This window comes from Martes martes (genome assembly GCF_963455335.1).
Source record: "Martes martes genome assembly, chromosome: 13".
Classification (NCBI taxonomy): Eukaryota; Metazoa; Chordata; class Mammalia; order Carnivora; family Mustelidae; genus Martes; species Martes martes.
Window position 1 is genome coordinate 5,636,875 of NC_137901.1, and position 26,531 is coordinate 5,663,405.

General features: G+C 41.0%; 1 protein-coding gene across 3 annotated transcripts in view; it reads left to right on the top strand.

Moving 5' to 3' along the window:
• Positions 1 to 1,597: 1,597 nt before the first annotated feature.
• NETO1 (neuropilin and tolloid like 1) overlaps positions 1,598 to 26,531 on the top strand; it is a gene marked incomplete at both ends in the record, with an annotated part of 106,729 nt that continues 81,795 nt past the window's right edge. For 2 of the 3 annotated variants that reach the window (XM_080821718.1, XM_080821719.1), the window contains 4 exons: positions 1,598 to 1,625; positions 3,622 to 3,675; positions 3,909 to 4,046; positions 9,941 to 10,189. In XM_080821718.1, coding sequence (XP_080677844.1) covers positions 1,598 to 1,625; positions 3,622 to 3,675; positions 3,909 to 4,046; positions 9,941 to 10,189 — 469 coding nt within the window. Of the gene's footprint in view, positions 1,626 to 3,621; positions 3,676 to 3,908; positions 4,047 to 9,940; positions 10,190 to 26,531 lie in introns of those variants that run through there. The other variant, XM_080821720.1, reaches the window with a different exon arrangement.

The window sequence follows — 26,531 nt, forward strand, 5'->3', positions numbered from 1 at the left end:
CCCGCTGTTCGCTCTGCCTCCGCGGTCGTTCATTCGCATTGTACGAGCGGGGCTTTTCCGGGCCGTTTCCCAGCAACTCTCCCCCGCCCCCTCCTGAGTTCACCGCGCTGCGCCCGCGCGTGTCGGCGCGTGTCGAGGTGGGGCGGGAGGGGCTCTGTGTTTGCCCTGGGGCTGCGATGTCGGGGCGGGGATGAAGGCGTGCTCGCAGAAGCACTTTGGTGGGGGCGACCTCCGCATCAGGCCGGGCGATTAACCGCGAAACTTTTGCCGCTGCCTCTCCCTCCGGCGCGCCCCCGCCTCGTCCCCCAGCCCGAGCGCGCGGTAAACGGCCCACCTCCCCCCACAAGCCCCGATGAGAGACAGCCCGCTTCCTCTACACAGACGCAATATAAGGGGTGGGAGACACAGCGACCGCAATCTCTAACCGGTGAAAAGTGAAAACTGAACCCCGGAGGGAATTTTCACGCGATGGACCCTCCCCCTTGCTCGCCTTTCATCGGGCATCGGGGTCCAGCTTTCGGGTCCCCTCAGCCCGGGCTGGCCGAGTGACGGATCCCAGCCTGGTCCTCACCCCCTCCCCCTTCCCTCCCCCCACCCCCACCCCCCCCAGGATCCGAGCGGGTGTGATGTCCTTGCAGCCGCCGCCGCCGCCCCAATCCGCCGCGCACCAGCCCCGGGGGCGCCGGCCGCGCCGCGCTGCCCGATTTCGCCCCGGCTCCGGGCTTCCTGGAGGGTCGCGCAGCCCACGGCTATGACTCAGGCGCCCACTTGGTAACTCTGCCATCTTCCTGCTCCTTCCCCCTCCCTCCCTTCCCCGCCCCCTTGGCCACCCCCGTTTCCCTCCGCCACCCTCACGCCCTCCTCCCAGACGCCCACCCACCCGCTCCTCTTTCCGCAAGATCGCAGAGGTGGCGCGGAGCCCGGCGAGCCGATGACGGACCCCTTCCTCCTGTCTTCAATGCCTCAGCGGAAGATCCCCAAGGGCTGGAGAGAGGAGGGCTGCCGCTGGACATCCTCCCGGAGAGGTTGCTCCGACCCGCTGCTCGTGGTGTATGAAACTGGGGACTGAGCGAGCCCCAGCCGCCGCCGCCGCCGCCCGCCCGCCCCGTCGCTGCCGTCGGTCTGGACTGGCCCCCGCCTCGCCGCGCCCGCCGCCAGCCCCGGCCCCGGCCCCGGCCCCGGCCCCGGCCCGGGCGCCCCGGGGCTCGCCCCGCGCCCGCCGCCGCCCGCGCGCAGACTGCCCGCGCGTCCTCCTGACAGCTGCGGCGGCGGCGATGATGCAAAGGAGGAGGGTGCTGCCGCCGGCGGCGCTGATGGTGGCGGTCGGCGCCCGGGTGTGATGCGAGCGTCGCGGCGGGGATGCTGGCTTCGCGGCGGTGAGCGAGCGGGCGCGAGCCAGGGCCGGAGGACGCCAGAATTCGGACCTTGCTGCTGTGTGGGCTCGGATCGCTCTTCCCCCCCGCGGCCTCCCCCCTTCGTTTGGTTCCTGGTTTGCACATTTAACCCCCCCCGACTCCGTCCTCTCCCCACCACTGGAAGTCTTCCGGGCTCTAAATGGAATTAGTGGAGATCGGAGCCTCTGGTGTAAGGAACAGACATGATCTATGGACGCAGTTTGTTTCACAGTGAGTACCTCTCCCGCCGCGCGGGTCCACCTGCGGCCCCTCCTCCCGCCCTCCTCCCTCGTGGCCGAACGCGCAGGGGAAAGCCTCGCCGCCGCGCTCCAACCGGACCCCGCAGTCCCCGCGAGTCCGGGCACCTGTAAACTTTCTGGGCTGCAGCACGATCGGTCGAGGCGTGGGGGCGGCGCCCGGGCCGTGGTCGCTGGGGCTCGGAAGCCGCGGGGGACGGCATCCTTTCCGTCCGCAGGGACGTCCTGGGGGCGGAGGCGAGCACGTGCGGGAGCGCCTGGGAGCGGGCCCGGGCGAGGGCGCGGGGGGAAAGGAGCGGAGCGCGGGGCCGGCAGTCTGTGGGCTGCGGGGAATGGCCCTTTCCCGGGGCTTCCGCGGGCTCCTGTTTTCCCTCCAGGAGGGAGTTCAGGGCGCGCCCGAACGCAGCGCTGGTGGGGAGGGCGCGGGCCAACCTCAACTCTGTGGCCCGAAGACCTTTAGTGTTGCGTTCTGGGTGTGCGGGAGCGCGTGCGGTTGGGAGGAAAATGGCTTCAGAAGTCATCAAGCCAAAGGCAGTGGAAGAAAATGTGTGGTGGAAATTCCACCTTAGAAAGCGAGGATTCCAATGTTAATCCTGTGCCACGCAGTTAAAAGACCGGCTTCGTGGATGTGTTGGTCCTAGTACTTGTTCCCCCGTGTGATTCCATCAAAACAGGGAAAGCGGAGTAAAGACAACACCGCGAGTACGTCCCGGTATTGATGGCCGTGTACCTGTGTGTGTGTGTGTGTGTGTGTGTGTGTGTGTGTGTGTGTCTAGAATCCCGGCACATTAAAATGAGATTTCTTTTTTCTGTTTAGACACAGACGACACCAGTTAATGTTTTAGCCTAAAAGCGAATGATCAGGCAGGATTAGGAAGTAACATAACTGGTATACTCTCTCAAAGGCCAGTATAAAAGCCCACGTTCTCTTCCCGGAATAACCTAAAAGCATACATTTATAAGGTCCTGCCGTGAGCTTCGGTTGAGGAAATCATTGCAAATTATACCTTCCCTTTCCCAAGTTAATTTTAAGTGGAAATATGACTATCTACCTAACGGAAGTTACAGCTTCTAGGGAATAGGCAACAAAATAAATAACAGAGATAAAGTAGAAGAGGGAAAACCAGTCATTATGAAGACTAGATTGTTTCATTACTCGTCCAGTTTGAGGTTCTCTAAACATGGTGTGTAAATCAAGGTACAAAAGTCAAGCAGAAGTTTGGCTTGCAGCGGTCTTTGCGGATTCACTCTTGTTAGAGCTCGGGGTCTTTTTTTGATTCTGAAAAACTGGCTCAGTCAGATGCTCATTTCTGGATAATACTGAATATTAAGTCAAAGTTAAGGTTAGAAGAAATTAATTGCGTAGCTTAGGAAGTGCTGAGGAAAGGGGTTACTTGGTGGTATAGTACTTTTTTATAGGAAACATTTGTGTAAAACTGCTTCATGCCCTCAGTCCACATTTATCTGTTTTTCTCCTGTTCCCCTCCCCCACCTGCCATGAGATTTGCCCTAGTATTTATTTTCTCAAATACATCAACACTGGCAGTGCCTTGGGGTCAGTCACAGAGCCCTTCCTCACTGTTGGCTTTTTCCGCCTTCCTTTGGTTCACTCTTCCTCTTCTTTGCTAGCAAAGCCATTCCCTGTGGGCTGTTAGAAACAATACAGGTCCTGAAATCCTACTGTAATGTGCTTGAGTAAACTCCAGCATTGCCTCTGAAGTTTTGAGGTTCGCATTTGCAGCTTTGGGGAATCATTCATCCTTAACTTGTATTACTTCCTGAAGGGAGTTCCAAATTTTCCTTATTTGTACATTTTTAACCAGTTTGGCACATTCTGAGTTAACTTGGAACAGTTAACAATAATACAGTGAATCTGCTTTGATATTATCTTATCTTTATGTTGTTATAGAATGTGATCATTTCGGTGTATATTAATATGATCTCTTTCTAATTTTTCTTTTCTGTTTCAGTTGTAGCAAGTTTAATCATCTTCCATTTGTCTGGGGCAACCAAGAAAGGAACAGGTGTGTTTCTTTGGGAAAATGCAGTAGAAGACCTCTAATTATTTACATTTTCCTATTTTCCCCATATTCCTAATATTCCAGAATATCTGAACATTTTATAGTGTGTATAATTGATTGATTTTGACTAAGACGACATTTCAAAATTAATTTACTAATGGATATTATAAGAATGTCCTCTCTATTTTTAGTTTTATAGAAAATTGGATGATGGCACTTGTTTTTATTTTTTACAGAAAAGCAAGCCACCTCGGAAACTCAGAAGTCAGTGCAGTGTGGAACTTGGACAAAACATGCAGAGGGAGGTATCTTTACCTCTCCCAACTACCCCAGCAAGTACCCTCCTGACAGAGAGTGCATCTACATCATAGAAGGTAAGGGGCGGGACAGCCAGGGCTGGAGAGAGCTCCAAGCCAAACCTGGCCATCACTATGATTTTGATGGACAGTATGCGTATATATTAAAAAATTGGTTTTGGAGACCATACACAGAAATATCTCTTAATGAATCAAATAACTGTAAAACTTGGGATCAAACTAATTACTGAAATTATTAGCAATGGGTTTTGAGTAAGTAAATTCTGGCAAATAAAAGCAAACGGTTTATTTTGCAGTTAACAATTGATTTAGAATTCTTAATTAATTTGAATGGACGCATAGTTGGGATAATATTACCTAATGTATAACAATTTTAGAAACTAGTATTTTATTGGTTACCAGTTAGTAGAAAAGCCTATACATTTGTCATTTTTTCTTTAATAATATAAAGTACAAAAATAGATATTAATGTCAAAATCAATCTATAATCATGTTTCCAAATAGTCTGAATGATAGTTGCCTTAGTTTATGTTAACAAGTGGCATTATCATCCTTTAATGCCAAAGTCAGAATTCCAAATTATGATGCTTCTTTTCATCATTTTCTTTCCTAACTCAAAAGCTAAATAGTTCTGAAAAAGAGATTCATTTCCCTTTGAACATTTCCAATTTCCATTACCCTCGTAGACAGCACTCGATTAAGTAACAGCTTTCTAAAATGAATGATCATTTCATCTAGTGATGAAGATTTCAGTATTATAAGTGTTAATACCTAAAAGCCCCAAACCTGCAGCCCTTCTCCATACCCCACACACATAGACAGATTGGGCCATCTTAATGAAAAAGACAGTGTATACTCAGTGTTTATATCTAAATGAGGGGCATGTTCATGTGGTAGATCTTGGAAAGGAAAAGGCTTTCTGTTTAACTGATTTCAAGAATTCCTATTTAGCAACGATTCTTTTTTTCTTTTTATAACTTTTAGTTAAGGATATTACTTCTCTCCTTTCTGTGGTTGAGGGTGAACTTTTAGCGAAGATATACTGCACTATAAGAAGGAGGAAAAAAAACATAAGCTCCGATAATAAAAGGAGAAAACTGAGAAATCTGAGCTCTGCAGTTTTATTCCTCATGTGATTGATAGAAAAGGAAATTGAAATATGGAAATTCTGGGTTCAACTCAGTTGTTCTCTTCACCAAGTTAATGTTACCTATCTATTATATGTATATCTGTGTGCATACGCATAAAACGTTCAAAGAACTTAACGTATATTAAAACATTTAAACATAGGTGGTAGGTACTTTTTGTTGTCCTCATTTTATGACAAGGAAACAGACACGGAGGTTAAATGTCTTGCTTAAACTCACATAATTTGTGTTTTGAAGCAATAGTATTTTTAAACTTAGAATTATTAAAAAGAATAAAATCAATCTGTTCTCTCATTTAAAGGATTCATTCAGAAGCAGATCTTTGTATATTAATTGTGCTTCCATGTTTATTGTTATTTAGAATTGAAAAGCATCTCTAGCATTTTAGTCTCACATCATGCACATATCTACATTCATTCCTGGTTATGTCAAGGACTAAACATAAAGTTGAGACGTCAGGAGAACATCCTGTTACTATTAATCATACTTCTGCACTCTTTTTGAAATATTTCATACTAGCCATTGTTTTCTTCCAAACATTTATTTAACCGATATTTATTGAACAATTACTAAGGAATAGCCACTCTTCTAGGTACAGTTTAGAGAGCCTTTAACAAAACAACCATGGTACTTGCCTGTGGAACTTAAAATGTGGTCTGGGGACTGTGCCTCATTCAGTCAACAGTCTAAAGGGACCCCCAAATTAGCAGTGTTTGGAGCAGAGAGGAGAGGAGCCTACGAGAAGAAGGAGATGATTTCACTCAGTTTTGAAAAACTTCAGGGAGGTAATTCTCTATTCAGAATGGCCTGTGCAAAAGTTCAAGATACGGTGTGGTCTGGACCCAGGTGAAGCTTCTGCGTGGTGTGAGGAGAGGGAGAAGCAAGGAGTCTCAAGAGGTCGACCGTCTCAGATAAAGGAGATCTTGGTATTTTGTCTGGTCCAGCTGTGAAAGTTTGAACTTGGTATCATAGACAACGGGGTGAAATAATTTAATTTAATTTAAGTGGAAAAATAATTTAAGTGGAAAAATAATAAGCTGATATTTTGGTGAGGTGATAGAAGGAAAAGTAGTAAGCAGAGACTATTGTGAAGGACCACATAAGCCATAGCTCTTATGAGTAAGAGCTAGTATAGTAAGAGCTTGAACAACACAAGTAACATTGGCTGTGGGTCAAAGGGAGAGATAAGAGGTCTTTAGGAAACTGAGTCACAAGTGCCTGGATGTAGGCAGGAGATATAGGAAATCCCGACGTGATTCTTGGTGACATATAGATGGAATTTCCATGCCAGGTAAAGAATATGGGTGGAGAAATAGGGTTTAAAGGAAAAATAATGAATTCTGCTTTGGTGTTTATAGAGATGTCGCGTAAAGAGATTGGATATGTGAGTCTTTAGCTCACTGGAGAGCTCTGGGCTGAAAATAGATATTTATAGGTCATAAATATGGATTGTTGTTGAGGCTCTTGGTATGAATAAAATTATCCAGAGAGAGTATTTGGAGTACTATTTTATAAATCTTTCAAAAAATACAGATCCCTGGGTCTGTCCCCAAGAAGTCTGGTTTAATTTGTCTTTGATGGAGCTGCAGGCATCATTATACTGTAATATATACATCCATTGGGATGCCAGTGGTACCCAGAACTCTGGTCTAGAAATAGTGGAAAGAAGACATAAAATGGGTCTCTGCAAAACAGCAGGTAAGGGATGGGAGAGTAAGGAGAAGGCAACAAGGACTGTGAAGGACAAACCACAGAGATGGACTAGAGGTCAGGTAAAAGATGTCCCAGCACATAATGGAGGTGGCATTTCAGCAGGAAGGGAGTAGCCAAAATGCCAACTATTACAGCAAAGAAAAGTAAGGTAACAGCAAACACATCTATTGCATGAGGCCACTGAGAAGCTGATAGTAACTTTAGGACGTGTGCACTCATTGCCCCAGTGGAGGTGGGAACTGGCTCACGGTGGGGGGGGGGGGGGGCTGTTGATGGACCCACTGTAGGAAGGCAGTTACTTTCTTTGTTTTTTTGTCTTTTCTGCTTTCAGGGGGGCAAATTGTCATGTTTAATTCTGAAAAGAGTAGCCTCTTCTGTAGAAAAAGGTGAATGTAAAATCCAAGAATGGTCTAAATCATCAGTCAAGTTTCTTGAGGTAGGACAGGTTCTGAGGAACAGTGGAGGTCACAGAAAGGAAGATCCCTTTCGTGGTTTCAGGTTGTCCTAAAACTCCCTCGAAGAGGGGGCAACTGCACATAGCAGTTTTCAGGTGAAAGTACTCAGGTCTTCAGTGTGCCCACGGGCAGGCTAGGAGGGTAAGACCTCTCGTAAAGGAACGTTAGAATCAGGTACCAGACGCCTTAGAGAAAACGTGGACGTGAAAGGCAGCTGTGAATTGAGAGATTCGAAGGGAAGGGAAACGTTAAATGTAAGGAGCTGAACCTTGAGAGCTTCCAATGCCATCCAGGTACTATAATCACTTGTTTTGAATTACAACAAGCACGTGACATGCTCACTTATAAACCCTATTTTATTGCCTTTGAAAATTCAGTTAGTGGAATTTTGTATGTGAGTGTATGTCGTTCACTTCAACATGCTGACCAAAGGAAGATGAGCTGTCCATGTAAGTGGGGCCTGCCCAAGGCCATGGTGATAGTATGTGTCGTAAAGGAACACTGGGAGGTTTGTTCATCCACGTTGGGCAGAACTTAAGCAACAGTGAAAATGAAGGTATGCGTACATGAGTTCATGTTCGATGGTTGTGCCTTTCCTAATAGGGAAAAATAGATGGATGGATGTTGCTTCCTAGAGTTTTAAGTAAATTAGCACAGAGTTGTTCTCAAGGCTTTATTGTTCCCTAGCCATACGTAATTTACGTCTGAAAGAAATACCCTACATTCTCAAATAGCTAATTTCCTTATAAAACTTATCATACTGTTTTGCCGATGAGCAGATAAACAGGCACAGGCTATAAGATGCTAATGCATACAAATGATATACTGAATTCTACTACATCAGTAGGTCCAGTTTCTTTAGCCTTTGCCTTTTTGTTGCTGGACAAATAATCTCAAGGGGGGAAAAAAACACCTGATTTTCCAAGTAATTTCTTAGGATACTTTCCAATTTACAGATATTTTAAAAAAACTATTGAAACTTCATCAAATCTATCAATATGGTAACACTACAATTGTTGACTTTTGTGAATATACCATAGTGGTAGGTAAAACCATCCCTGGTTTTTCTCGAAGAGTAATAAATGTCTCTTTTACAATGTCTAAAGACTTACAAACATTTTTAGAGATTAAAAATGTTCCCTAAAAGTCTTGTCACATGCATTGACCTTTAACCAAATGAGCTTCGATTATTCTGTACGTCTCTAATTTCCAATTCATCATGTATCTCAATTCCCTCTAAATTTTTGACATCCATGCATGCAAGGCTTTCGTTTTAAAGCCATCAAGGGTGATATTCAATACACATTTAGGAACTGGTGTGGTGTGGACAGCAGTCATTCAGAATGATTACTGACCACATGGGGAGCAGGCCGTGCTGTACCGGGTCATAACTTGCAAGTTTCTGGAGGGGGTTGGTCCCTGATGAGGGCCACACGGCAGGAGAGCACTCAAAGGACTCAAGGCAACAGCTGTTTACTAACTAGGATAAATGTGTACGGATATTTCGACAACTGTTATGGCTATTCTGGGGTGTCCTGGAGGAATACCCGTCTGGAGTGCCAGGATTTTGAGCTGTTTTGGACAGGACAAGGGAGAAACGGGAGGGCGCTAGCAAGTGCGTCCAACGTGGAGGTCTGTAGAGCTGCGAGCCCTCTGAGGCTCTTCCTGACGCCGTACAGAGCTCTAAAACACATTTATGAAGATAACCTCATTTACTATTCACCCAACAGAGATTTTTTTTCTATTTCTTGGCTTTTTTTTTTTTTTTTTTTTGAGAAATCCTCAATGACAAGTACTGTGCTGAGTGCTGAATTAGGAAGGTGAACACATTTGTCTTTAGTGAGTAGATTCAGACGGGTGGTTCTTGTAAGCAAGGTTTTCCTGCATAAACAGGAGTCAGTAAATTGGAGGTAGATACTCCAGAAAGTGCTAAAATACATGAGAGCCCGAAAGAGCACGCTGCGTTAGAAAACAGTGTTTCTGCAGTGGCCAGAGCTTGGGCTGTGTTTGGAGTAGGTAGACCCTGGAAGTCTGAGTAGTAGGATACCCTCAAGGGCCCTGCAGTGTCAAGTGCATCGATCATTTTCCTGTAGCTGATAGAGAGTTGCTAAGTTTAAACCTGAGGGTGACGTGGTGAGATTTGTGTACTAGAAAAATTCTTCTTAATACCCTTGTATATGCACTTGGGTCTAATCAAGACATCTGACTGGGAGTCTTCGAATGTTTGGGTAACTCTATGCTTAACAACTTGTAAGTGGCTTTTGACCTTAAAACTGGACAGCTAAGAAGATATGAGCAAAGTGACAGAAAGATGTCTTTCTACTTTCTAAACCTGATGTTAGTGGTCTTTCACAAAAAATTCTGTGATTTTTGAGGTCTGTGTTAGACATTGAAACAGTCATTTTATATCTGAATAATCTTTTGTGCAACATCACCAGTTTTAAGGAGCATCCCCGAGACATTCTTGTGGAAATGTTATCCCTTAGAATGCTCTGTATACAGGCTTGCTTTGGTCTTCTGCGCACGTCATGCTCAAAGTTTGATAGATGTGCAGGTAAAATCTGATGTAGAATTACAAATATCTACCTAAAGATTGAAAAATGGCCTTCTAGACATAGTCTTTCCTTTTTTTCAGCTGCCCCAAGACAGTGCATTGAACTTTACTTTGATGAAAAGTACTCTATTGAACCGTCTTGGGAGTGCAAATTTGATCACATTGAAGTTCGGGATGGACCTTTTGGATTTTCTCCAATAATTGGACGTTTTTGTGGACAACAAAATCCACCTGTAATAAAATCCAGTGGAAGATTTCTATGGATTAAATTTTTTGCTGATGGAGAGCTGGAATCTATGGGATTTTCAGCTCGATACAATTTCACACCTGGTAAGTGAGGGTTTGGTTTATTTTCCTATGTTTTTTCTTTCTTAGTTGTCTGTTGTCATAGTAGAAGAACTTTTGTAAGACAACTTAATATTTTCTCAAGAAAGTGTCTAGCTCTACTTAAAATCACACCTACGGTGCTTTCTCTTTTCATTTCATAAATTCTGAAAGCAAAATAAATTTTCCTTAAAATTTAGCCTCCACTAGAGGTGAGTGTAATGACTCAGGGGTCTTCATGATCATCAGGAGTACAGTTAATTAAATGGACTTCCATTATGCTGAAATGTGTAATCTGAGAGGCGGTGTGTAATAAAGAAACTAATTACAGTATACATTGAATCCCTATAAACTTGAAAAGGCAATTGTAGTATTGTAAAATGTATCCATCAAAATGATCTTTGGAGAACTTGAATAAAAAATTCTTTTGTCCTGAAAATTATGATTTTTAAAGCAAATGGATCTTACTATAAAGCAGTCTAAACCCTTTTTAGAAATGCAAATTCCTGAGAGTTCTGATGAAAGCAAAACTGAGACCCATAGCAGCCAAATATTCATTTGCAAAGTCTACAGACATTATTTGTCATTACACAATTATGCATTCTATGTCAATTTTCCTTTTAACTTGCTAATATTAAAAAAAGGGTCTATGATGTTGACTGGCTCACTTGATGATGAGTTGCCATTTGTTACAATAAAAATTGGTTATCACATTTTTAAATTGCAACATCAGGCTGAAGCGATTTGATGGAGTGAAGTCATTTTTTTTAATGGAAAGATGACTCAATTTTACATAAACCATGTTATTTATACGTAATTACATATTTTTTCATTCTGTATATATTGCTTTACTAAGGTTATAACAGACAGTAGATGAAATTGTAGTATATATAAAATTTGTTGAAGTTTCCATTACATGTTATGGAAGTAATGTAAGAGCAGGGCTTAGCTGCTCAGTTCAAGCACTGAAATTAAAAAAAAAATAATATAAGATTGATGAGGACTTTGGTTACAATATCATGGTTTATGTTAAATAAGTCATATATTAATCTGTCATATGTATTAACCTTAAACATTAGGAATGTTTTCACAGTATCACTAAGAGGTATTGTGGTTTTAATTCTGTTTTGTTAATACTGGATTTTTCACAGAAGGCACGGTTATTTCATATTGGTGATTAAACTAACTTGATGTGTTCTGAAAAATTGCAAACATTGAGATTGCTCTAATAGTTGCTAGAGTTATACACGGAAATGCGTCTTTTTTTTTTTTTCTTGGCTGATAATTTCGAGTATAACCATGACCTAAAGATAGTTCTAGGCCTTTATAAGTTATGTCTTCATCCTGAGATTGGAAATCATGGGGATAAGGTCTAGGATTTAAAATTGAGGTTGCATAAAGTTGTAGGGTCAACTTTATCAACATAAGCGTTGCTGTCCACGTTTCTAACTCTGCCAGAGAGAACATAAATGTTGGAGCTCAGTGTGGCCTCCCAGGGTTTGAAAAAGCCACTCTGGTCCCTGTTCTTTGCGCCTTGTTTCTTTAGAGTCCCTTTACTATATCTGTCTAAAAAAAGAGATTTTATTGCCAGGAGCTACTGAATCAGAAGGAAACGTGAGGAGATGGTGCCATGAAATTGAGGGTGAGTTAAGGATTGAGCGAGGCTTCTGTTTCTATTTAGATAAACTAGAGTAAAGTAAGGGCAGAGGGAGGTGGAGGCTTGGAGTACGAAGGAAGAGGAGGACCATCAAAGAGAGACTTGTAAACCTCCGTGATTGCGGACGTTGATCGTCCATGGCTCAAGGCCATTGCCTGAGTGGCACAGTCCTCTACAACTCATTTCATAAAGAGGCAGGACTGAGGAAGCCAATTAGTTAATGAAAGAGGAAGGGGGCAGGGATTAGTAATAATTCAGACAGCATTTAGGGAATAGGGAGTCAGGCAGGCCTCAGTCTAATTTGGGCTTAATTTTGATATGGGCGTGCGCTTCAGGTGGTGATTTGGGGAAATTGAAAAGGTAGAGTTCGTGAATCAACTTCATGATTTAAATTACGAATCACTGTTGCTGTCACCAAGTGGTGACACCAGGTGCTGTCACTAGGTGCGGTCTGAGTGGACCCCACATGGGAGGGGGATGCCCCCTGCCCACCAGGTCGCTTCCAGAGCTAGACCCCACCGCGGTTCTGAGGAACACTAGTTTTGGAACAGATCTGGCCTCAATGCTGCCTCTCTTATTTCTTGCTTGCTGTAAACTGTGGACATGATCCTTAATGTTCTATGCCTCAATATTTTAATTTATAAAATAGGGATGATATTGACCACTGCGTTGGAGTGTTCGGAGATCGCTTGTTTGCCAACCAATGCCTGTCTATGGATTTTTCACTTCATATGAGATCTCAACTCTTGGTTGCTATTATTTTTGTTAATTTGGTCATGTGTTCCTTAAGAACAGAGGGGCCTTGTTATAGTTCATTGGGAGAACAAGGGTCCCAGAGACTTTAAATTACAACCGCTCTCGCTCTGATTTGGGCGGCAGATGTGCAAAACGGGTGCCTGTAAGATGTCACTTTTCCCTGTTAGTTTGTTTGAATGGGTCCAGGCCTCTGTGTGGGGCTGTAGTTATTCGCGTTGGAAGCCATAAAATATCTCAAAGCAGAGACAACAGTGGGAAGGCCAGGTGGTCTTTACTATGTTTGTGAGCTTCCTCCAGTCTGAAACCTGGATCTTCACGGATAGTCTCGGAAACTTGAAGTCAGCATACTGAGAACATACCCACTTTTAAGAACGAATGACATCAACCAAGCCAAAAAGACTGAATATGCTTATAGACTCGTATGCATCGATAGCACACACACATACACACATATATACACACATGTAAACCTACAGGCACTTTCAGTAAGAATTCTTGGAATCACACGGCTCAGTTTTCCTTGTAAGGAAACATACGTGCATGGGTATCCGGTTTATAATGAGAAGATTACATGGTGGGTGTGCGATCCACTTATTGAAGCTTAATTACGTGGATGCCTGTTGACTAGCACGCGGCTAAGTTTCGTGATGACCCATCTCTGTGGCACTGGACCAGTTTTCCAAGGGTGCTTTTACGTCTCAGACTGCCGTGGCTCAATTCCTCTGTCCTGTCTCTGCTTTCATCCTGCCTGACCGGGACACTAATTCGGGTCAACCCTTGTCTCAAAATTTGTTTCTCTTTCTTAATACCTGAGTCTCTTTGGCTTTTCTTCCTACACACCTTTAAAAAAAGCCTTTTCATTCTGGGCACCTGCGTTCCGGGGCGATGGTGGGTGGGAGCTAGCGAACTGGAGGTCCTGTGTGGACGTGCAGGGTAGGAGGGCAGAGCCAGGAAAGATGCCACGGAAGCACTGCTAAAGGGGTAGCTCCTCTCTCTCCTGACACACTGGACTAGTCCTCACTTTTTATTTCATGGATTCTGCTTATCTTTTCGTACTGTGTCAGTGCCCGGGCCCACAGTGTGCCGGTGAATCACCCAGGGCTGTAGTCAGGCACGTATAAGAGTTGCGATGTTGAGCAGGACTCAGAGAGCGGTTCGCTGGGTCTTGCCTTGGGATCTGCAGAAGCAAAGGACAAGGGTGGGACCTGAAGAGGGACCAGGGGACCCAGAGCCCTGATGCGAGGCCCCAGGGTGATCTGTAAGGGAACCTCTCTTCTTCCTTTGTAAACACAGTTGTGTTGTGAGTGCTCCTCAACGATGTGCTCCCGCTTCGGAGAAGAAAGATGAATTCAGAATCACCGAAAATGTTAAACGTTACATGATGGACAACTTGGGAGCCCACAGTTAATTTAGAAAACATAAGAAAGTGCTCATTGTAGTAATATGATATTGTTTTCTCATCTTCATAGGACTTTTTTTAATCTTTTTTTTTTTTTAAAGATTTTATTTATTTGACAGAGAGAGATCACAAGTAGGCGGAGAGGCAGGCAGAGAGAGAGGGAGAAGCAGGCTCCCTGCTGAGCAGAGAGCCCGATGTGGGGCTCGATCCCAGGACCCTGAGACCATGATCTGAGCCTAAGGCAGAGGCTTTAACCCACTGAGCCACCCAGCACCCCCCTTTTTTTACCTTAAATAAAGGGAGGGCACGTATTGCACGGAGCACTGGGTGTTATACGTAAATGATGAATCTTGGAACACTGCATCAAAACCCAATGATGTATTGTATGGCGATTAACATAACGCAATAAAAAAAATAAACAAAAAAAAAAGAAAATAGGATAGCTCGAAATAATAAAAATAAACAATGTAAACAAAAAGAAAGAAAGATTTAAATCAAATATATTGCAGAAAAATGAAGAGCGGTTGCCCCAGCTAGGTAGGGGTTGGTGGAGAATGAGGAGGAATTGAAGGAGCCCAGATGGGGACATGGTGACAAGGTATGAACATTATGAGTAAGACTTTCATTTTTGAAAAGGATGTTATATTTTTGGTATGACTTATGTAAATAGAAGTCTTTGAGATTAAAAAAAATCAAAAAAGAGAAATACTTTAGTCAGTAATATTTAAACGAATTTTGGAGCAGAAGAATACCATTTGTCTATAATCCACATTTTCTTTTTTACTCAAACTGAGAATGCTTTTCAAATTGAAAATAATTCTCCCCTACAGCCAGATCCCTATATGCCTCAATTTTCTTTACCACTGGAAAACATAAATGAAGGAGAAATCATGTAACATCTGCTGTGCCCCCAGTCCAGTGGCATTACGAGGGGCTTTATTCAATATTAAGGAAGACAAATATCTAGGATGCTCTACTCTTGGGGAAAGTAATCCTTTCAGTCTCTTTAGGAACAAGTCTCTTTTGGTAGCCTTGTGCTTTTCTTCCTAGTAGAGGCATTTTCTTCTAATCACCAACATACAATGTTTATGATCTTCCTCTTTCGATGATTTCTTTTTCTGAATTAGTTTTATGAAACAATGTGATATATACCCTATTAGAGAAATTCAGCTTAAGGATTGTGCCTCAAAATACCAAACAGGTGAGGCAGAGTCAGGTGTCCCCATGCAAGTGAGTGGAGTTGTTAAATATATTGAGATTATTATGATACTTTGTACTTAAACAGCACCTTTCATCTGAGAGCTCAAAGTGTTTCAGGAACCTTCTGCCCAATTCTTAGCTTCCTCTTAGACTCCAAACTAACTGACATCAAAGGCAGTGGAAGCGATATACCACAGTGATTTAAATCGAGTGTTCTAAAAAGATTTCTATGCATATTAAATGAAATATATTATTTAGGTAAAATATTGTCATGGACTCGATGCTGTTTTAATTATCCCACACAGTGCTTTTCTTCTTTGTATTTGAAATGTGAATGCGTGTGCGAGTATTCACCCTATTGGAAGTTCCTACACTTGCTTCTCTTCATAATCAGAGTTGTGATACCTGCTCTGGTAGGAAAGAAAAAAAAATGCATACATCTATCTATCTATATCATTTTTTTTAACAACTAAATTTTAATTTGAACTTTGCTCTAAAAGATGAAGATATAAAGGGTTTTTTTTTTTTAAGATTTTATTTATTTATTTGACAGAGAAATCACAAGTAGGCAGAGAGGCAGGCAGGGAGTCGGGTGTGGGGTGGGGGGAAGCAGTCTCCCTGCTGAGCAGAGAGCCCGATGTGGGGCTCTATCCCAGGACCCTGAGATCATGACCCGAGCCAAAGGCAGTGGTTTAACCCACTGAGCCACCCAGGCGCCCCATTAGAATAAAGGGTTTTAAAAGCTAAAATTGAAAGGACTTTGATTACTTTGTTTTTTACATATAAATAAAAAATTGCATGACTTTAGATCAGATAGCATTGTGTTGCCTTTCTATTATCTTTACACTGTAGACCCCAAATGGTCTAACTTCAGTCTAGCAAAGGCTGTCAGATAGAATATGTATGAAATAACATCACATTTTCTCTCTTTTTTTTTTATTTCATAATTGAGGTACAGTAACATTGCATTGGTTTCAGATATACAACATAATGATTTGATATTTGTATACACTGGGAAACGTTCAAAATGAGTCTAGTTTCCCCATCACCATATAAAGTTATAAATAATATGCAATACATTAACTAGAGTCACTATGCTGTACATTACACCCCCATGACTCATTTGTTAATGACTGGAAGTTTGTACCTCTTGATCCACTTCTCCAATTTCACTCCTGCCCCCTAGTTCCCTTGATCTGGCTACCACTAAACTGTTCTTTGCATCTATGACTTGGGTTTTGTTTTGTTAGTTCATTTGTTTTGTTTTTTGGACTCCACACATACGTGAAATCATACAACGCTGGTCTTCCTAAGGCTGATTTGCTTCACATAGCATAGTGCCCTTAGGATCTATCCATGTTGTCACAAATGGTAAGATTTCATTCTCTCAATGGCTGAGTAAGATTCCATTGTGTGTGCGCGCGCATGTGAATTAACCCTTTGTATTACATATAATATATATACACACATATATGTATGCACATGTATATATTATCTTCTTCATCCATCATTCACTGATGGACACTTACGTTGTTTCCATATCTTGGCTTTTGTAGACAAGGCTGCAATGAACATAGAGGTGCATCTGTTTTCAAATTAGTGGCTTGTTTTCTTTGAATAAATACCCAGAGTGGAATTGCTAGATCATATGATAGCTCTATTTTTAATTTTTTAAGGAACTTCCATCCTGTTTTCCACGTTGACTGCACCAATTTATATTCCTACCAACAGCGCTTGAGGGGGTCCATTTCCTATGCATTCTTGCCAGCAGTTGTCATTTCTTGTCTTTGTGATGATGGCTATTCTTAGAGATGTGAGCCAATATCTCTTTGTGGTTTTGATTTGCATTTCCCCCTGATGGGGAGATGCTGAACATATTTTCATGTGCCTGGTGGCCATTTACAGGTCTTCTTTGGAAATATGTCTATGCAGGACCTCTTCCCATTTAGAAAATCAGATTGTTTTTTGTTATTGAGTTGTATGGTTTCTCTACATATTTTGTTGTTGGTTTGCTTTACCATGTAGAAGCTTTTTAGTGTGATATACTTCCATTTGTTTATTTTTCCACTTGTTGCTATTGCCTTTAGAGTCAGAGCCAAAAGAAATATTGCCAAGAATGATGTCAAGGAGCTTACTATCTATGTTTTATTCTATGAAGTTGTGTGATTTCTGGTCATATATTCAAGTCTTTAAATCATTTTGAATTAATGTTTGTGTATGGTGTAAGGTAGTGGTCTGGTTACGTTCTTTGCTATGTGGCTGTCCAGTTTTCCCAACACCATTTATTGAAGACACTGTCTTTTCCCCATTATATTCTTGCCTCTGTCATAAATTAGTTGACTATATATGCATGAATTTATTTCTGGGCTCTCTGTTCTGTTCCACTGATGCCAGTGCTGTGCTGTTTTGATTATAGCTTTGTATTATAGTTTGAAATTAAGGAGAACGATACCTTCAACTTTGTTTTTATTTCTCAATATTTCTTTGGTATTTAGGACCTTTTGTGGTCCATGTGAATTTTTGGATTATTTATTCTATTTCTGTGAAAAATGTTATATTTCTGTGAAAATGCCAATGAGATTTTGATATAGGATGCATTGAATCTATAGGTTACTCTGGATAATATGGATATTTTAACAATATAAATTATTACAGTCCATGAGCACAGAATGTCTTTCCATTATTTGTGTCTTCTTCAATTTCTTTCACCAATGTTTTGTGGTTTTCAGTGTATAGGACTTTCACCTCCTTGGATAAATTAATTCCCAGACCTTTTTTTTTTTTTTTCTTTGAAGCAATTGTAAATGGGGTTGTTTTCTTAATTTAAGGATTTTCTTGATTCTTAATCTGATGGCTGTTCGTGTATAAAAAGACAACAGATTTTTGCTATTGATTTGCATTCATTTAATAGTTTTTTGGTGGAGTCTTTAGCATTTTCTGTATTTAAAATTATGTTGTCCTCCAGTAGTGACAGTTTCACTTCTTCCTTTCTAATTTGGAAGCCTTTTATTTCTTTTTCTTGCTCCAGCTAAGACTTCCAACACTCTGTTGAATAAAAATGGCAAGAGTGGGCATTCTTGTCTTGTTCCTAATCTTAGAGGAAAAGCTTTTGGCTTTTCACCATTAAGTAGGATGTCAGCGCCACATCTATAGCCACAGGTGGTGTTTATTATGTTAATGGACGTTCCCTCTATACCTGCTTTGTTGAGAGTTTTTATCATACATGGATGTTGAATTTTATCAAATGCTTTTCATGCGTCTATTTGAGATGATCATATAATTTTTATCCTTCATTTTGTTAATGCGGTATGTTATGTTGATTGATTTGTGGACACTGAACCATACTTACATCCCTGGAAAAAGTCTCAGTCGATCTGGTGTATATTGATCATTTTTATTGAATTCAATTTGCTAATATTTTGTTGAGGATTTTTGTATCCGTATTCATCAGGGATAAAGGCTCTACTTTTCAATTTTCCTTTCCTTCCTTCCCTCCCTCCCTCCCTCCCTCCTCCCTCTTGCTCTCTCTCTCCATTCCTTCCTTTCCACCTTTCTTCCTTCCTTCTTCCTTCCCTCCCCTTCCTTCCTCCTTCCTTCCTTTATTTATTTATTTATTTCCTTCCTTCCTTCCCTCCCTCCCTCCTTCCTTCCTTCTTTTTCTGTCTTTCCTTTTGTGGTGTCCTTGTCCGGTTTTGTAAAATGAGTTTGGAAGCATTTCTCCTTTTTAATTTTTTGGAAGAGCTTTAGAATGATAGCTATTAAAATCTTTGAATGTTTGGTAGAATTCACCAGTGAAGCCATCTGGTCCTGTGTTTTCTTCATTGAGAGGTTGTTGATTGCTGGTTCTATCTCCTTGCTAACAATTGGTCTATACAGATTTTCTACTTTTGATTCAATCTTGGAGGACTGTATATTTCTAGGAATTTGTCCATTTCTTCTAGGTTGTCCAGTTTGTTGGTGTATGATTGTTCATGGTAGTCTCTTATGATCTTTTGTATTCCTTTGGTCACTTATAACTTCTCCTCTTTCATTTCAGATTTTATTTAGATGAGCCCTCACTCTTTTTCTTTGTGAATATAGATAAAGGTTTATCAGTTCTGTTAATCTTTTTAAAAAACCAGCTCTTTGGAACAACTCTTTCCTCTTTTTAGTTTTTATTTGTTTCCACTCTAATTTTATTGTTTTCTTTCTTCTACTAACTTTGGGCTTCATCAGTTCCTCTTTTTCTAGTTACTTAAGTGAAAAGTTAGATTGTTTATTTGAGGTTTTTTCCTTCTTTCTTGAGATAGGCCTCTGAGCTCTTCCAAACTGCTTTTGCTGCATCCCATTGCTTTTGGTGTGCTGTATTTTCACTTTCATTTGTCTCAAGGTACTCTTTTATTTCTTTTTTGATTTATTCATTGACCCATTAGTTGTTCAGCAGCATGTTGTTTAATCCAGTTTTCTTTTTTTAAATTGATTTTCAGTTTTATACATTTTTGGTAAGAAAAGATGCTTGACATATTTTTAATCTTCTTAAATTTATTGAGACATATTTTGTAGTTCCTCTCTATTCCTTTCTTCTTCTCTTGCTTTATTCTGTGGTAGTTTGATGTCTTTTGTGTGATGTTTAGATTCCATTCTTAGCATCTTTTATGTATCTGTAGTTTTTTGCTTTGTAGTTACCATGAAGTTTATGTATCAGTTCAAATATACCAATCTGTTTTAGGTTAATAGCAACGTAAGGTTTTGTTTTTGGTTGTTGTTGTTGTTGTTGTTTTTCCTTAAGATTTTATTTATTTATTTTAGAGTGAGAGAGAGTAAACAGTGGATGGGTAGAGCTTAGAGGGAGAGGGAGGAGGGAGGAGGATAATCTCTAGCTGACTCTGCTGAGGGCAGAGTCCTATTCAGGGCTTGAACCCAGGACCTTGAGATCAGGACCTGAGCCCACATCAAGAGTTAGCCACTTAACCGACTAATCCACCTAGGCGCTCTACAAGTTAAATTTGAATATATTCTAAAACTCTATGTATATACTCTCCTCTACGTTTTCTGTTTTCGATTTCACCTATTACACCTTTTAATTTTGTGTATCCCTTAACTAATTGTTTCAGTTAGGGTTATTTTTACTACATTTGTCTTTTAATCTTTCTGTTAGCTTTATAAGTAGTTTCTTCACTTTACTATGTATTTACTTTTACCAGACAGACTTACTTTCATATGTTTTCTTGTTACTAATTAGTGCTATTTCTTTTCAGCTTAAAGAAGTTCCTTTAACATTTCTTATAAGGCCAGTTTAGTGGTGGTGAAATCTTTTAGTTTTTAAGGAAAACATATCTCTCCTTCAATTATGAGTGATAACCTTGCTGGATGGAGTATTCGTGCTTAGAAGTTTTGTGTTTTTTTGTTTGTTTTGTTTTGTTTTTTCTTTCAATACTTTGACTATTTCATGGCATTCTCTTCTGGCCTACAAAGTTTCTGCTGAACAATCCGCTGATAGTTTTCTGGACATTTCCCTGGATGTAACAAGTTGTTTTTCTCTTGCTGTTCTTAAAATTCTCTCTTATCTTTAACTTTTGACATTTAACTATAACATATCATGATGTGGATATCTTTGGGATTACCTTATTTGCAATTCTCTGGGATTTCTGGACCTGGATATCTGTTTCTTACAACCTATCGGGTCTCCTGGATAGAAACCCCATTGATTTTTAAAGCCAGACGTTTGAGAGGCTCATCTCTCCAGTGCAGGTTCCAAGAGTTGGGATGCCTGATGGAGGGCTCAGACTTCTCCTTCCTCACCGATACATTCCATATCTGTGACATTCTTCCCTCTTCACCTGCTTGGTGGAATTTCTCTGCTTCTTCAGAATTCTCAATATCCTTTGTTGTAGAAAAGCTGTTCAGCTAGTTTTCAAGTCTTTTTCACAGAAAATTGTTCTATATGTCACTGTTGATTTGATGTTTCCATGGAAGAGGGGAGTTCAGGGTTTTCATATGCCACCATCTTGACCCACTCTTTTTTTTTTTTTTTTTTTTTTTAATTACTTATGGGGGCTTATGTTTTAAGGAATAAAATTAAAAACTTGAGAGTCACAGCAGGGACAAAATTGAGTGTGTAATGGATACCAACATGTTCAGGTGAGGGCAGTTTTATCTATCCCCTACTCTCATCCACCCAGCACATCCCTTGGTTCCTTTGAGCTGTACAATATAGGGCTTAGGGGGAGGGATGAGGAATAAAGAGAGAGACAAAATGCTATTTGGTCTTGGTGGGTGTTCAGGAGAGAAGTTGAGAGTGGGAGAGAGGATTTCCAGGATTAGCTGCCATCTGTGCCGAGAATACTAAAGGCAATAACAAAGGAGAAGGAAGATGTTTAAGAAGTTTCCCGTACAGGAAGAATGCCTTCTTAACTTGTTTCCTGGAGAGGCATAGAAAAGTGTTTTAAGTTGTCTATATTTATTTAGTGGTTAATTGCTGGCACACAAGATTAATTATGGCACATCTGGGCCTCGACCACATGGAGACTCGGGCATATTTCTGCTGTAGATGTGGTTTCTTTAGATCTGAAAGAGAGCTTGGAGTTCACCTCATTCAGCCTTTTCATTTTAAGGATGAAGATACCAAAGGTGTAGATAAAATCCGCGGCCCAGGTTTAGGACTCTGTGGAGAAGTTAAGCTACTGCTCGTTTATCTGTTACACAACCATAGTGCTGATACACCTTCTTCAAAGGGTAGAGATTATGACTTTAATTATATCACGTATTGCAAGCACTTTTAGTACAGTTATATTAAGAAGTTTAATTAACTGGTGTATGAATTTAAAAATTTATCTTTTTCATGTTGTCTAAAATGTCTTTCAATTCAAAATGGCCGAAGAGACAATGATTTGTGTCCTCTCCCTCTACCTATGATATTATAAAACTCTGCCTTTCAACCTGTCTGAGTCTGAAGTATGTAATTCATTCCCTGTTCTCAAACATCTGCTATGATGGACATGGTCAGTTGCTTCTAGTATCCAGCACCATCCTTTACTCCAAGGTTGCTGTAGACAGCTGTGTACCCTAAGGACACTCAGTTGAAGGAGAAGGAAGGGCTGATCCCATTTACATTCAGATGCCCTGGCGCAGAGCTATATCCTGAAATCAATACCGCTTACTAATTTCACAAACGTGTATTACGGACTAGCTGAGGCCATGCCTCAATCAGTCATAATAACATCACCTCTGTACCCAATCACACAGTAGTCCCAGCATCAAAGGACCAGCGTCCACCCTTCCTTTAGAGAGTCCTAATGAGAAATTGTATCATTTAAGCAAGAGGAACATCTAAAAAAAAAAACCAAACAAAAGAAGGAAATAATGCGTATGTTCTGTCTTCATTTTGCATTGTCATGTTTTTTTTTCTGGATGTCTGGAGTCACTAAGCTTCTTGGTAAAAATAATCAAGAAAACTCTATCATTTCTTTTATCACTGCATATTCAAGAAGAATGTGTTTCAAATTATAAACATCTGATGTATTTTGCCTCAGATAATATTACCTAACTATAATTTTTTAAAACATTTTCTTCTGTAACAATTTGCGTATAGTTTGAGACTTAATGTTATTTTATTTATATGCATAAAATCAAAGGATTATCAGGAAAGAAACCCACAGTGTTATTTTCTTGATCAAAAGTGTTTTCCTATTTTAGCATTTGTGTGCCATTATAGCTACTTGAATATAGTTCATACCACTATTCTTAAAGTGAATGCAGAGAATCGCAATTTCCACTAGGCTGTATTTGCCACTACATTTACTCAACACATGTACTGTGGAGATGTAGTATATACATGATGTATGTGCTGTATATCAACATTGTAGAAATACAGTATAAGCAAGATTCCATCCTCCATACAATGAGTTTATAGTTTATAAGATAACAAAAATCAGAGAGACTGTACTAAACAGAGTAATGCCCCTCCCTACACTTCCCCCCAACCAAAAAAAAAAAATGATATTATGACCAAATCCCTGTGAATATATTTGGTTAATGATAATGGTAATTTAGATAATAGACTGGATCAAGGGTGCTACTCAGGGTGCTACTGTGAACACAAAAGTTCTTCGGTGTGGAAGAGGGAGGCTGAACAGTCAATGTTAGAGCGATGTGATGCAAGCAAGAATCAAATGCCATTTCTGGTCTTAAAGTTGGAAGAAAGGACCATGAGCCAAGGAATGTGGGGAGCACCTAGAAACTGGAAAAGGCAAGGAAAGGATTTTTCCCTAGAGCCTGAAGAAGGGAAAAGAAAATTAATAACCTTGCCATCACCTTGATGTAACCCAGCGAAACCCATTTCAGACTTCTGACATTAAGAACTGTAATATAATACATATGTGTTGTTTAAATCATCTAAGTTTATAGTAATTTGTTCCATCAGTGATAGAAACTGATACATATTTTCCTACCTGCAAGTAGAATGCCGCTGTAAAAACTCATCTAAAAAATGTGGATATGTTTTTTGCAGTTGGGCAGTGGGCAAAAGGTAGAAGAATTTTGCAGAGAAGCGTGATAGAAAGAGCCTATGTTACCTTAAACAGACTGTTAATAGATACATGGATATTAACAACTTTGCCAATAAGGAATCACAAGGAAGTGAGGAGGGTTGCTGGAAACATATATGCCTTCAAGAATACACGTGTCATCATAAACAAACTGCTGGTGGAAATGTGAATGTGGAAGGTGCCAATTTTGGGGACTCAGAAGGAATTGAGGGATGTGGATTTGGAAACAGGAGGAAAAGGAATCTTTGTTCTCTTGAGTCAGAAAGCTTAGCAGAATTGTGTCGTGGAATTATACGGAAAGCAGAACTTTTAAGCAATGAACGTGGGTATTTCACTGAGGAGATTTCCAAGCAAAGTGTTGAAGGTTCAGCCTGGTTTCTCCTTAATGCTTTAGGGAGAGACCAGCAAGAGGGAAGAGACAGATTGAAGAAATAACTTTTAAACCAAAAGTAATTGAGGCTTAACGACTTGTTAGATTACAAACGATTCTAAAATTAAGAGATTCACTGCCTATTGAAATTTAGGGAGCTTGGGATGGGGTTGGAAAAACATGCTCTAGAGAGAAAAATGAAGGTTTTCTCGTTGGACAACCTTTTGCTAATCCTATGGAAAGATAGAAACATCAAAATATTCAGTCTCACAAAAGGCTCTTTCAAATGATTAAGTGTGTGACTCATAAATCTCTTCAGTCATCTCAGCAGAAGCCAAAAATAGAGATGGGATTATCTAGAAAAGACCTGTGGAGGAGACTCTTGGCTAATAGAGTGAATCTCGTGATATACACAGGAGACTCATGAGGTTGCTGGGAATGTTGTTATATCAGCAGAAACATTGCCATCTTGAACTGAAGGAGACAGGATGAAATGGAAGAAAATGGTTAAGACCACCAAATATCTATAGGCGAGAAACCTGCGATAAAACTCCTCAGCTGCAGACACGTTCTACCTTTTATGAAGAAGGAAGGCTGATTCGGAGGGCGCAACCCCAAACCCAGAGGATGAGGCTTTGAGCCCCGAGGCAGAGCTAAGAATTACAGAGGATGATTTGCAGGCTTTGAAATTAAGGGGAATTTTCCAGGTGGATTTCATAGTTGCTTGGGACTGTCGGAATTCTTTTTCTTTCCACTTTTTCCTCTTTTAGGGAGAAATCTCTGTAAATGTTACCCTATGCCTTCCTCACCATTGTGTTTTTGGAGCAGGTAAGATGTTTCTTGGGTTAAAGTTCCACAGATGGAGAGAACTTGTGCCACAGGATTATACCCAGTACCTGATCTCTACCTGACTTAAATGACACAGATGTTGAGCTGATGGGATTTGGACTTTGGGTTGATGCTGTAATGGGCTGAGACTTTTGGGTGCCTTGGGATGGAATGAATGTATTTTGCATGTGGGATGGACTTGAATCTTGGTGGGCCACAGGTTAGACCATGGTAGGAAGAATAATGGCCCTAGAAGATGGGCCATTTTTCTACATCCAGAAATCTTGAACCTGGCTATATGTTCTTTTACATGGCAAAGGGAAATTAAGGTTGTGGACAGAATTAAAGATGCTCATCAGCTGATCCAAAGATAAGGAAATTATCCTAGATGATCTAGATGGACCCAGTGTGTTGTCTTTCAAGAGGGAGGCAGGAGAATCGGTGTCAGAATGATACGATGTGAGGAACACTCAAGAGGCTGTTGTTGACTCTGGAAATGGAAGATGCCCATGGGACGCGGGTAGCCTCTAGAATCTGAAAAAAGCAAGGAACAGATTTTCTCCTAGAGGCTTCAGAAAAGGAACAGAGTACTGCCAAAACTTTGATTTTAACTCAGTAAGACCTATATTAGACTTGACATCCAGAACTGTAAGATAATAAATTTGCGTTAAGACATTACATTTGTGATCATTTGTTTGAGGAGCAAAAGGAAACTAGTTTGGCATGTAACTGGCCTTCAAAAATGTTTTGGAATTTGGGGGCTGATACAGAAAGTAAACAGATGGTGTAAGAATTCATTGTTGGGATGAAGGACATAATCCTTTGCGTCCGTCAGCTCAAACTTTGAAAACACTTGTGTTCAAAATGCAGAATACCCAGTCGTTTCAGCCTGACTTTCCTACACATGAATTGATACTCTTTCTATGTAGATGTATGCATGTGTCTATATATATCATTTGATTTTCTGTGAATGCCATCATTATGCATAACTATGGCTGAAACCGCAACAAAATAATGACTTGCAGTCCTTCCCGAAGATGTGCGTTGGGACGGTGGTATTTTTGTTTGTGGTAATAATAGCTATTTGTAGAACCTGGCACGCTTGAAGCCTCTGCCTCTTCACGGTGTATCTGCCCCATGCCTCTGCTTCAAAAGAGCTCTGCTGTCTGTTCTTGGTTGCTCACTTGGCCGGGTTCCCACCATTTTCACAGCTATGCTGACTTGCTTGAAATTCTGCCTCAGTACATCCTTATGGCATTTTCCCTTTCCAGCTACTTTCAGATACCTCGCTTCAACTAGACTACCACCAGAATTACAGAATGATAATAATACAGTAGGGCTTTTTGCAATCAGCAAAGGCATGTACCCATAAAAGAACTAAACTTGACTTTTCTAAGCAGGTGGACATCTTAGTCATAAATATGTCACTTCTGTTCTGTTGATCAGAACCCAAACCAGAAGACTGTTTCCTTCCCTGGGAACTTTTCTCTGAAATTTGCACTTCAGAGCCCCAAGGAGGTTCTCTGAGTGATTCAGGGAGGATTGTGACACAGAAAACCAGTACTCCCTTAAAACATTCCTAGATTCTATCATGCTCGCTGATGGGTCTGAAA